This window comes from Hipposideros armiger, unplaced genomic scaffold, assembly GCF_001890085.2.
Source record: "Hipposideros armiger isolate ML-2016 unplaced genomic scaffold, ASM189008v1 scaffold_123, whole genome shotgun sequence".
NCBI classification, from domain to species: Eukaryota; Metazoa; Chordata; class Mammalia; order Chiroptera; family Hipposideridae; genus Hipposideros; species Hipposideros armiger.
Window position 1 is genome coordinate 2,684,887 of NW_017731473.1, and position 12,544 is coordinate 2,697,430.

Sequence of the window (12,544 nt, forward strand, 5' to 3'; positions counted from 1 at the left end):
AAAAAAAAAAAAAAAAAAAAAAAAAAAAAATAAAAAAAAAAAAATAAAATAAAAACGTCTTCCTTTTTGAACATATCTCATCACATTGGAGAAGAGGAAAAAACACAAGTCAAAATATCTCTAAAATATTTCAACAAGTCAAATTATTAGCACTTTCCACAGAGACTTACGATAGCTTTCACTTTTTTCTGAAACAAAAATTATGAAGAACGCTTAGCAAAATCCACTCTGGAAAGCAGAAATTCTCCTCATGATCCAGCTTAACCACAATAGGCTGCTTATTTACTCAGCGCCGTCTCCTGTGGGCTAACCAGCTATTTGTCTCCCAAGGGCAGGCCTATGGAGGAATGCTTGGCCTCAGGACGCAAATGGAATCCAGCAGCCTGCCAGGAAGACCTTGGCACATAAAGTTCAGACGGCAGCTCTCCTGGGCGTCCCGCCACTCAGCAGTGGGGACCAGCAGATCCTCTGGGCCCGACCTAGTCACCAATTCAATGTCCAGCCTCCATGCAGGCAGTCAGTTCAGCAAACACTGACTGAATCCCCAAGCTTGGTAGCAAGAAAGAAAACTCAGTAGATATGGCCTAAACGACATCAATTCCTCTAGTCTGGTGTTTATGAAAGGAGGTGAGTAACCAATCAATATTCATATAAAATACTGAGCACCTACTGTGAGCACCTAGCCAGGCCAGGGGAGGCTCTGGGCCCTAGGGACATCAGAGCCCAGTCCCAGGCTCAAGGCCTCCAGGCCCTCGTAGTCTGGTGTCTACTTCTCTTTTCTTACTCAAGAATGCCCGGCTTTGTGTACTTACCACCGTTTCCCAAACCAGCACCGGGGCTGACGCCATGCAGGTCATCGGGTAACTTGGGAACAAGGCCACTAAAAGAGAACATGTGCATAAGAGATGAGTTAGTGTTTGAACAACAGGACTGTTAAGACTGCCTAGGCTGCACATGACAAGCATCAGGCCCCGGCCAACCAGGCACCTATAGCTGAGCTACCTGGAAGGCATGCAGTGCAGGCAGAGGTTAAGAGCTCAGGCTCTGGGGCTGAGTTCTGGCTCTCACACTTAATAGCCGAGTAACCTCCAGTAATGTCGGTCGTTTACTCATTCATTCATTCACTCACACCAGTGTTCTGTGTGCCACATACGTGGTAGGTGCAGAGGCACCAGGTCAAATCTAAGATACTTAAGTTCCTGAGTCTCACTTTCTTAATCTGTTACATGGGGATACCACCCTCTAGCTGCAAAGATCAAATGAGTTAATGTACATAAACACCTAGCACACAGTAAACACTCAATAAGCGACATCTATTGTTTTTGTCATTGCTATTATTAATATGCCTATCACGACTAAAAACTACGCTTCCCAGAATCAGGTACTAATCCAGATGCTTTAAGAATGTCAAACAAAAAATGCAAAATTCACTGATCCAAGAAGTATTACTAAGAGGATTATAAAAATGGGTTCAGTTCAGTGGAGAACTGGTGACACTGACAGAAAGCTACACCATAAAAGGGGGTGTGGCTTAACACAGAAGACACTTTCCTGGATTCTGTTCTGAGCTCCGCCACATACCTCTTTGCTTCCTTCATCTGTGAAAGGAGAAGAGTGGCTGCTTCACAGAGTAACTGACAATTCAACAAGACACAAAGTGCCCAGCAAGGTACCTGGCATATGGTGAGTACCCCATAAATGGGAGCCAACTAGCACTGTCACCTTGAAACATACAGTGCTTGATACCTTGTAATTCACCATCGTGAGCACTCCCCAGTTCCCTGAGCGTCCACGCATTTTTCAAAGGAAGGCACTAAGACCCATGTCATTTCAGTGGCCTGGCCAGTCTTGTGACTGTTGGGAGGGAAACCAAGTCCAGAATCCAATCCCAATGATACTTCCCTGTCCCAAGCTGTAAACTAGGAGTCGATGGAGGCTTGGCTTGGCTTCTTGGCAGTTTGCTCTTTCCGTACCTCTCAATCTAAATCCATTCTGTTCCTAAGACAATTCTGCTCGATCGCCAAACTTGGAAGTTGGAATGCACCTCCAAAATGAGGGCCAAGCAAAAAATTGACTTTCGTTAAATTCCAACATCAAGAGAATGGTTACATAAAATGTGTCCGCTATAAAGATAACTGAATAAAACTTAAGTAGAGTATGTCCTCAATTATGAAAAAAAAAAAAAACATATGTGCTAAAGTCACCTCAAATGCTTCTTGGAAATTAGGCGGGCTATATATATAATGGGACAAAGGAAATATTCAAAATCATTTATAGGGAAACGAGAGATATTTTCCTTCTTTCTGATTTTGTGTAATTCTCAATTTCCTCCAATAAGCATCACTAGAAAGGACAAATTCCATTTTCTAAACTGAATTTTAAAAATTAAAATCAAGTTCAACTACCACCTTTTGTAGATGGTGGTCCAGAGGCCAAGGGCACACACCAGGTTTTTGGTTGAGCTCAGGCGACAGTCTAGTCTCTGCATGCCCAACCTGGGGGTTCTCCCCACCATGGCCACCGAATTACTCCCACTGGTGAAATGGCTCATCAATTATTCAAGCCGAGATCAATCACGGATGAAAACCACCTGGTAAGCGAAGCCAAAGAATTTGGTCTGAGACAAGTTTCCAACAGGCAAACGTTAAAGTTTGACAAATGGCATCTGACATCCCAACTCTCAGAAGAAACCACTATGTAATGCAGAAATTCCTCTCTGGTTCCTCCCAAATTTCCACTTGGACTTTACCGCTTTTCAAATGTTATGAATCTGTCATCCGCACATTCCAGTCAGTTCCAGCCACCCCTCCAGCTCTAAGTAGCCCCCTCTTCCCATTCTGATCACTCATTTTTAGCCTGAGAACTAAGGTTGGGGCTTCATGGGGCCCCACAAGAAATCAAAGCTATGCAAGCGAAGGAGGAGGACTTAGATGCGGTTTTCACATGGTACAGATGGGGGAAACTAAGGCCCAGAAAGGGAAAGGAACGGACTTGCTCAAAATCACAAAGCGTCAGTGGCAAAGCTGAGACCAAAATCCAGCAAAATCCAGCATAATCATAATAAACCTACCCTGTGGGGCACCCATGCTGAGTGGGCACTGGGGGGAAGGGGGATTAATGGTAATGTGTCTTTTACTATAATAATTTTTTTTATGTATGTAAACATTCACCGGATTTTTTTTATCGTACCTCATATTTACATATAAAGACATAGTTTTATTTTGTGGCTTAAGAATAAATAAATGCAGCCAAACTGTATAAATTATTCTGTAGCATCTTTTCTTCACTTACTGTGTCCTACGGATGTTTTCCTGACAGTACAAATATATCTACCTCAATATTTCTACCGCATTATTTTTCAAACTTGATTACTGTCCACGACCCATAGAAGGAAATATATTACCTTAAAATCTTGAAATGTTTTCTATTCTGTTCTACTCCATTTTTTTAAATTCTGGATGCAACCTACTAAATTGAATTTCATGAGTTGCCAGTTGGGTCACAGTCTAAAAGACACTTTTGAAAGGATCTGTATTTACCCAATCCCCGGATGTAATTCAATTTGTTTCCAAGTTCTTCCTTTTACAAACAATGCTCTACACATATCCTCATATGGGTCTCGTGCACATGCATGAGGACTTCTTGAGGATAAATAGGAAGGATAAATAAATAATTGCTGGATCAAAACATATCCACATTTTGTTAATGGGCAAAGGATTTGAAAATATACAAATAGCAAATAAGCACATGGAAAAATACTCAGCATCACTAAGTCATTAGGGAAATGCAAATCAATACCACACTGAGATACCATGTGGCACCTCCAAGGATGGCTATAACCAAAATGACAGACAATGACAAGTGTTGGTGAGGCTATGGAGAAATAAGAACCCTCACACACTGTTGATGAGAGTATAAAATGATGCAGCTACTTTGGCAAAGAGTTTGGACAGTTTCCTCAAAATGTTAAATACGTGTGACCCAGCAATTATGACCCATAAATATATGACCCAGCAATTCCACTCACAGGTATATACCCAAAGAGAAATGAAAACATATGTCTCTATAAGAACTTGTATAAAAATAAATGTTCATAGCAACAATACTCATAATAGCCAAAAAAGTAACCACCACCCAAATGTCATCAGCCAATGAATGAACAAAATGTGGTACATGTACAAAATGGAACGTTATTCAGCCATAAAAAGGAAGTAAGTACTGACTCATGCTACCACATGGATGAACCTCACAAAACATAACATATTGTAAGATCCCATTTATATGAAATGTCCAGAATATGCAATTCTATAGACAAAAAGAGATTATGGTTGCCTAGGACTGAGGTAAGGGGAGTGTTATGGACTGAGTGTTTGTGTCCCCCCAAAATTCATGTTGAAACCCTCCCCTCCCCATGTGATGGTATTAGGAGGCGGGGCTTTGGGGAGGTAATTAGGGTTAGATGAGGTTGTGAGGTGGGGCCCTCAGGAGTGAGATTAGTGCTCTTATGAGAGCTGAGAGAGCGCTTCCTCTCTACTCTCTTCCACATGAGGATACAATGAGAAGTCAGCAGTCTGCCGCCCAGTAAGCATCTCACTAACCCAACCATGCCAGCACCCTGACCTTGAACTTCCAGCCTCTAAAATGGTGAGAAATAAATTTCTGTTGTCTATAAGTCACCCAGTCTGTGGTACCCAGCTGGCTGAGACAGGGAGAGACTGCTAATGGGCACATTTTTTTGGATGATGAAAATGTTCTAAAATTAGATTACGGCGATGGTTATACAACTTTGTAAATATACTAAAAAATCACTAAACAGTATATTTTAAATGGGTGAACTTCATGGCATAGAAGTTATATTTCAATAAAATTGTTTAAAAACAAACACACACACACACACACACACACACATTAACAGATAATGGCAAATTGTGTTCCAGAAAGACTGTGCCAGTGGAGATGCTCTGAGTGCACTTTTTCAGTGATTACAAAGCAGCATTTCACTACTAAATATGGAGGCCATGTTTACATGGTATTTATCTTTTCAGAGAATGAACAAAATCGATTCATTCAGCAAACATTGTTGAGCCTCCACTATGTGCCAGACACAGTCTCAGGTCTAAAGATACAGTGGGTAACAAGCCAGTCATGCTCCCTGCCCTCACTGAGCTTACACTGGTTATGAGGGGTGCTCTCCTCAAACCTCAAGTTGAGGGGTACCCCTGATCCAAGGTCAGCCTTGGATCAAGCTTTCAAACCTTCACCAGAAATTTTATCCCATCATCCTCTTCCTCAGCCTCCTTCTACAAAATTTCATAAAGGCACTCTTGGCCTGAGAAAGTACAAACTATATACGAACTTTCAGGAAAGTACAAACTGATAGGGAAACACTTCTGTTTTGGTCAACTCTTAATAGCCATGTAATGGAGGAACCTATGGATGACGAAGCTGGGCCCAGGTCTTAGGAAGCTCACAGTTAGGGAGCAGCAGAATCCTGGGCATGAAAACAAAGGGACGGACCCAGGGTTTGTGGGCACAAAGGATTTCGTCCAGGAAGCAGTACCACATGGTAACAATATAACAAAATCAGCTAACATTCAATGTGCTCCCTAGGCGCCAGGCAATTAATACATAGAATCTCGCTTCATCCAGACACCCAATAAAATAGATATTATCACTGAAGAGAAACTGAGGCTCAGACGGGTTAAGTGAATTACCCAAGCAATACAGCTAGTAACTGGCAGAAGCAGGATTCAGGCCCAGCCACCTGAGTACAAAGCCCAGTTTCTTTGACCGCCACCAGGCAGGGCTTAGTAAAGGGCCTTCGCTTGGGCAAGGTTCCTGGGGCCGGAACCTGCGCCTAAATCTCACAGGGCTGGAGCTCTCTGGGGCACCCACAGGTGATCAGGTTTGGAGGGAGTAATGCACACTGTCCTAATTCAACAATAGTCTGAGGATAATCTCCAGTTTAGTCTCTAGAACTGGGGCTTGGAAATTACCAAGCACAAGAGTGCTCATATTAGCAGAAGAAGAGGTGATTTCATTCTAGGGATTTTTCTTTTCCACGGTGACCACCTAATGGACAGCCTGTCTCTCAGGACATCTCTGCCATTCTTTAAGGGCCAATCCAGGTCCCAGCAGCTCCGTGGAATCCTCCAGAGTCCTCTCAGAACAGGTGCAGAGAACTAATTGGAAGGCAGGACAGGATACTGAGAGCCAGGCTGTGGAGTCCGCAGGCCTGGATTTACACCCTGGCTCGAACATGTACTTTTTGTGGAGCCCAGACTGTTCACCTCTCTGAGCCTCAGTGCCCTCACCTGTGAAAAGGGGATAATACTGTCACCTAAAAAGATCACTGTTTATTCAGTGTTAACAAACAGTTACTGAGCCCCATTTGTGAGCCAGATACCTGGTCGGGAATTAAAATGCAGCCCCTGCTCGTAAGCAGGTCAGAGTCTAATCCAGGAGACAGACCAGTTAACTGCACACCTGCACTGTCCAATGCAGGAGTCATCGGCCACATATACCCACGAAGCACCTGACAGGTGGCTAATCCAAGATGAGAAGTGCTGTCAAGTGTAAAATACAAAGACTCAGTAAGAGAAAAAAAAAAAACGTAAATTTTCTCATTGGTAACTTTGTGCTGTTTACAAGTTAGAATGATAATATATGGAAACACTGAGTTAAATAGAATATATCATTAAAGTTAATTTCACCTGTTTTAGTTTACTTTTTTAATGTGGCTGCTAGAAAATTTTCAGTTACATATGTTGCTCAATTATATTCCTATTGTGCAGTTCTAGTCAGTAAAATCCATTGAGGTGAACAACGGCCGCGATAAGCCCAGTGATGGATGGGGTGGCTAGAAGAGAATACAGGGGACCCAGGTGGAGATGGGGGACTATCAGTGAAGGCTTCCTCGCAGTGACTTCTAAATTGAGACCCAAAAAACAGTAGGCGTTAATCTGGCAAAGGGGTGAAAGGCGGCCAATCCGCGCAGCAGGAAGAGCACATGCACAGGCCGAGAAGCCGGAAAGGATGAGGCCTCCATGACAGGGAGTCTGGCAGCCAGGTGAGCCTGCAGAGGAGACAGGGTAGGGAGGGGGAGAACCAAAGAGGCTGTGAAGTTGATGGGGCCAGACTAGGAAGGACCCTGGAAGCCACGTTAAAGAGCTCCATCCTGAGTGAGGAAAGGAGCCAGGGAGGGTCTGAGCAGGTGAGTAAAAGATTAGCTGCCAAGAATGTACACAGCCCCTGGATCCTGCCAAGTCAGGGAGAGGAGGGAAGGGAGCATATCTGATGATCTGCTGAGCTGCTACTCTGGGTCAGACACTGGGCTAAACCCTTTTAGACTCACCCACTTGACAGATGAAAACTGAGGCTCGCAGAGATTAAGTGACTTGTCCAAGGTCACAGGATTGTTAAGTGGCAGAACTGGAATTGAAACCCACCAGCTAGGTCTGGCCAACTAGCACTGAGATGAGAAAAGCTGTCTGAGAGAATAATAATAGACTTTATCTTAATGGCAATGAGAAGCATTAAACATATAAAGCAGCAGACTATAATGATCAGATGTACATCTTAGAAAGAGCTTTCAAGCTGTGGTATAAAGGACTGGCAGGGGCGTGAAAAACAATATGACGATCCAGGTGAGAGGTCATACCCCGAGACGTCTGGGTCGTTTAGTGAGATGAAGAGAAAGGGACGTGCACTGCCTGCCACAGGATCCAATTAGGCAGGGGCCTTCTCTACCTTTTACACAGTAGGTTCTCAATAAGCAAAGTAACCATTTGTCCAGGTTTGCTCACGATTGGACCTGTTTATGCCTGCTGTCCAGGCATAAATATTAACTGTGCCCATTTCGCTCTTAAAAGCGTCCGGAGGGCCGGCTGAGTGGCTCAGTTGGTTAAGAGCTCGCTCAAGAGTTTGAGCTCTGAGCAACAGTGGTTCGAGTCAGCCCGAGCTGAGCAGCCGTGAGCTGCCAACAGGTGGCAGGATGGCTCAGCTAAAAAAAAAAAAAAAGCGTCCGGATTTACACAACAGATAACATGGTCACCCTTTCAATTAGGGTCTGTTGACTAAAAGAAGCAGCCTGTCCCTAGCAGACCTGGATAAACACTGCAGGTTCTCAGTCAGGCTCTCCTCTGCCTCCTTCTGCTCCCTGTCCAACCAGGAGCCCCGGACAACAAAAGGGCCCTGGCCGTGGGGCAGTGCCAGGCTCTGTCAGCCTTCCCACCAGGAGGGGAGGCCCCAGCCCCACCAGCAATGTGGACGCCAACGGCCTCTTGGGACAGGACCCTCGGGAGGCCACTCTGGACCATTAGTCCCCAATCTGTATTACTGCTGATGATGGTGGCGGCAACACAATCGATTTTTAGGCACTGAATATGTGCCAGGCACTACACTTGCCAAGCAAATGGCTGGACAGGGGCAGCCATCTTCTCCTTTAATCCTCACCCCAACTTTGTTGGGTGGAGAGTACTAGTAGCCCCATTTTACAGATGGGAAGGCAGGTTAACCTACTCTACCAGTTCTGTTCCACTCCAGCCAAGGTTCTTAACCACTGCCTCCGTCTTGGTGGCCACTATGTCACCCCCTCAGCAAAGTCTGGACAGACCAACTACACTCCCCGTAATGAAAGCAAACCCCCAAACCAGAACGCACCATCAAGTACCGTCAAGGTCCTGCCCCCAAACAGCCTCCACTAAGGGTCCCCCTGCTCCTGCTCTTTCGGAGACTCCCTTACCTGTCCCCCACATCCTCTTCCACGTCTGTCCTAATATGCAAGAGGCGGGGGTGGTGCGGGCCGGGACCCCCGGTCCCCTGCTCAGTATCAGCTGGTGGGTCCCTAAAGAGCCACCCCCGCCCCCAAGAAACGCATCTCACACACCGCCCCTGGCTGGAAACCTTCAAACACCCTCAAGAGCAAACCTCAAGTGTCCGCTGGAGCGAACCCCCATCAGCGGGAACCCCGAGCCGGTTACCGCGAACCCCGTAAATCCGGGCCGCACCTGCAGCCGCTGAGCGTCCCGGGGAGGGTGACGTCCTCCTCCAACACCGAGTCCATCACGGGCTCGGAGGAGGTGGCCGCACTGGTGTCTGTGGCCGCGGCACGACGGGCTCCCCACGCGGTCGCGACCCGCCGGGCTCCCCAGGTCCCCGCCCCCTCCAATCCAGCTCTTGTTCGGACTCCGGCGGCGCCGCTGGAATTCAAACCGCAGCCGCCGCCATCTTTCCCGGCGCTTCTTCCTACGGAACGAGGCGGGGTCACCGAGGAGCGCGCCGTGAAGCCGACCAGCTGGGGCCCGAAGCCGGGCAGGGCAGCGCGGGCAGGCGCCATCTTAACGAAGGGCAGAGCATCCGCACTTGGGCCGGCAAGTCTAACGAGAGAGGGGCCAGCTGCCATTTTTTGTGAGGGCATTCAGGCCGAGGTCAGGGCAGCCGCCATCTTTGTTGAGGGTGAAAGCCGGCCTTGGTCCGTTAATTTAAGCGGGAGTTAGGAACACAACCCCTCATGGATGCTCGGAGTTCCTAAAACCTGGTGTGTGTTTTCCTAGGATGATGACCCTGAACCTTAGAGTCTGTGCTTCCAAAAGGCTTCCGCCTTGAATTGAAAATCAGATAATCTGGTGATGCCTCGCTTTAGAAAAGCCCTACCCGTAGAATCCCAACTAAAGTAGTAATTTGTACGCTTAGTTTGAAACAAATAACGTCCTACCTGTGAGCCAAGTGCTCAGCGGCACTTACTCTCCAACCTCTCGCCTAATGATTCGCTATTACCTTTAGGGATCAAACGCACCTGAGGTCAGTAAACTGAGGCACACAGAGAGGAAATGACTCACCCAAAGTCATGCACAGTGTTTGTCACCTGGACCAGATCTGTGGCTCCTGCCAGCTGCATCAGAGATCTCTGCTACCTTTCCTAAAGCAGAGCCATCACCAAACACCTGGATAAGTGGGGCAGAACTTGGCCAGTGAACTCAACCTTTGTCTCCCCATCTCAAGGTTGCTACCAGGAAAGTCCAGAATGAAAATAACTTGAAAAGATGGGTAAGTATGATGGTGACTATCTCTGTAATCATGTATAAGACCGCTCTCACCCTCAGTTTCCTCATACTTCAATGTAAGTGTTACTTTCCAAAAGAGGCCTTCTCTAATGTAAATCAAGCCCTTTCCAATAATCTTAGCAACGGTGTTTTTCCTTTGTGGCACTTAAACACATTTTGCAAGTATAACGACTTCTGTGTTTGGGTTTTTTTTAACGTCTTCCTCTTGCACTACTAGACTGGAAGCTTCGTAAGGGCAGAGACTGTGTTCTGAATTGTTTACTGCTATATCCCCACACCTGTCACTGTACCTGCCCCCCAGCAGGTGTTTAAATATATATATGTTGAAGGAATGATTCAATCAATCCGGAAAATGGGGCTAAAACCTAACCTGCAAGATTTCCATGATGATGGAAGAGTGACCCCACCAGCCACCACCTTAGCGAAACCTACAAAGCTCATGGTGTACAAGTGCCCTTTTCCTCCCCCACCTCTTGAACCATCCCTAGAATCAGCAATAAAATAACAGCCTGAGAAAGTGTGTGGGAACCGGTTAGCATACCACATGCCCTGCCCTAGGGAAGGGACAGTCCTTGAAGCCCTGAAACCAACAGTTGTGCCCAGTGCTACATACGCCCAATAACAAGGAAGCTGGGGTGTCAGGATTCCCACCCTGGTTTGGCCACCAACTCGCTGTGATCTTTGGCAGACCATTCCTCTTCTCTGGGCCTCAGTTTCTACATCTGTAAAATAACAGGATTGGGCTGGATGAATATCTCAGGAGCCCCACCCCAGCCCTGGATGTGATTTCTACGAATGCACAACCAACTCTGTTCTGGTGAGGGAGGCTGAGTTACAATTCATCACTTCCCAGATGAAGGAACTAGCTTTCCATCCAGCAGATGAAAGTTCTTGAGAAAGAAAATGAGGAACAGGACTTGACACACTCTGAGCACCTCTTATGTGCCACTTGTGCCAGGCACATCACTTGCACCACCTCATTATACCATCATCACACTGCTCTGGAGTAGGTGCTATTGTCCCCATTTCACTTACAGGGGAGAAGACTGAGGCTGAAAGAGGTACAAAGAACTTTCTCGAGGTCTCAGTGCTGGTAAGTGGCACAGCTGGGATTTGAGCTCAGGTCCCTCTGAACATCAATGCCCTAATTGTTTCAGACAGCCCGTCTTCCCTATTTGTTTCCTTGTCTCCACTTTAGAATTTACAAGTAAGACGTGAGGTGTAGATCCAGACAACAGTATTTCAGAGATGTGTTCACCAGACTCTACTCCTTGGGCCACTGCGTCAAGGCAGCCACAAGGTGAATCTTAGTGTGGGCAGTAAGATTGCAGGACTGGAAGTTTAGGCACCTGGATCCGGAAACTCCTCCAACTTTTCTGAGACCAGGGGTCCTTTCCACTTACTCCTCCTTGGTTTTCCTACGTGTAAAATGGGGAAGACAGTGCTGAGCTCACGCAGTTGCATTATCTAATGAATACTTTGGAAACTCTAAAGAAATAGAGTGAGTTCTCTTTATGATTAATCCATTGCCCTATTCGGCAAATGACCATTTTCCTGGATTGTGTGCTAAATCCTTTCATGAACCTGGAAACTGAAAATAGAATCAATCGTACAAAGGATAGGCTATTTGGGAAGTTGTTTTTCCTGTTTTCATGGTCAGGGACGAAGCCCTTTGCCCCATGTCTGTCTCACCATGGCCTTTCTTTCTGCCAAGCCTGAGGTGACGTCACTACCACCAGCTGTCTGGGCTATCTGGCGCCATCTCCTTGACAACAGCCACTCAGCCACAAAGCTGGCATTATTATTTCCTTGGACAAGGTCATATCGAATGGCTGGGAGGAAGTAGCTTGCAGACAGATGTTTCTCATTAGGGTAGAACCCTCCTGAAGTTTTAGCAGCTCAAGCATCTCATCAAGACACATGAGCTGCCATTACTAACAGCAAGAATACCTTTTTATAGGATCAATACACACACATTGCTACTGTGCACTATTTCATTTTATCCTCATGATGCTCTGAGGTAGATTGGAATTATTGCCCTGTTCTACGGATGAAGAAACTAAGGCTCAGAGAGGGGACAGGTTTACCAAAGACCACTCTTTCCCTCTCTCTCTCTCTCTCTCTCTCTCTCTCTCTCTCTCTCTCTCTCTCTCTCTCTTTTAGCTTTTCATTTAGAAATAATTTCAGACTTAGAAAAAAAGTTGCAAAAATAGTGCAAAGAATCCTCTGTAGAGCCTTCACCCAGCTTCCTAAAATATTAACATCTTACATAACCATAGCACAATTGTCAAAAATAAGAAGTTACATTGCTGCAATGTGATTTACCACAGACCTTATTTAAATGTAATCAGTGTTTCTGTCAGTGTCCTCCTGACTCAGGATCCCACATTGCATTTAGTTGTCATGTCTCCTTACTCTCCTCCAATCTGTGATAGTTCCTCTACTTTCATGACATTGACAACTTTATAGAAGTTCTTGCC

General features: G+C 45.9%; 1 protein-coding gene across 4 annotated transcripts in view; it reads right to left on the bottom strand.

Annotated features, from left to right (window-relative positions):
• CDK5RAP2 (CDK5 regulatory subunit associated protein 2) overlaps positions 1-9,234 on the bottom strand; it is a 171,719-nt gene extending 162,485 nt beyond the window's left edge. For 2 of the 4 annotated variants that reach the window (XM_019648260.1, XM_019648258.1), the window contains exons 1-2: positions 2,409-2,586; positions 813-880 (exon numbers count right to left, since the gene is read on the bottom strand). In XM_019648260.1, coding sequence (XP_019503805.1) covers positions 813-880; positions 2,409-2,551 — 211 coding nt within the window. In that variant the 5' untranslated portion in view covers positions 2,552-2,586. Of the gene's footprint in view, positions 1-812; positions 881-2,408; positions 2,589-9,008 lie in introns of those variants that run through there. The other 2 variants (XM_019648259.1, XM_019648261.1) reach the window with 2 other exon arrangements.
• Positions 9,235-12,544: the final 3,310 nt, after the last annotated feature.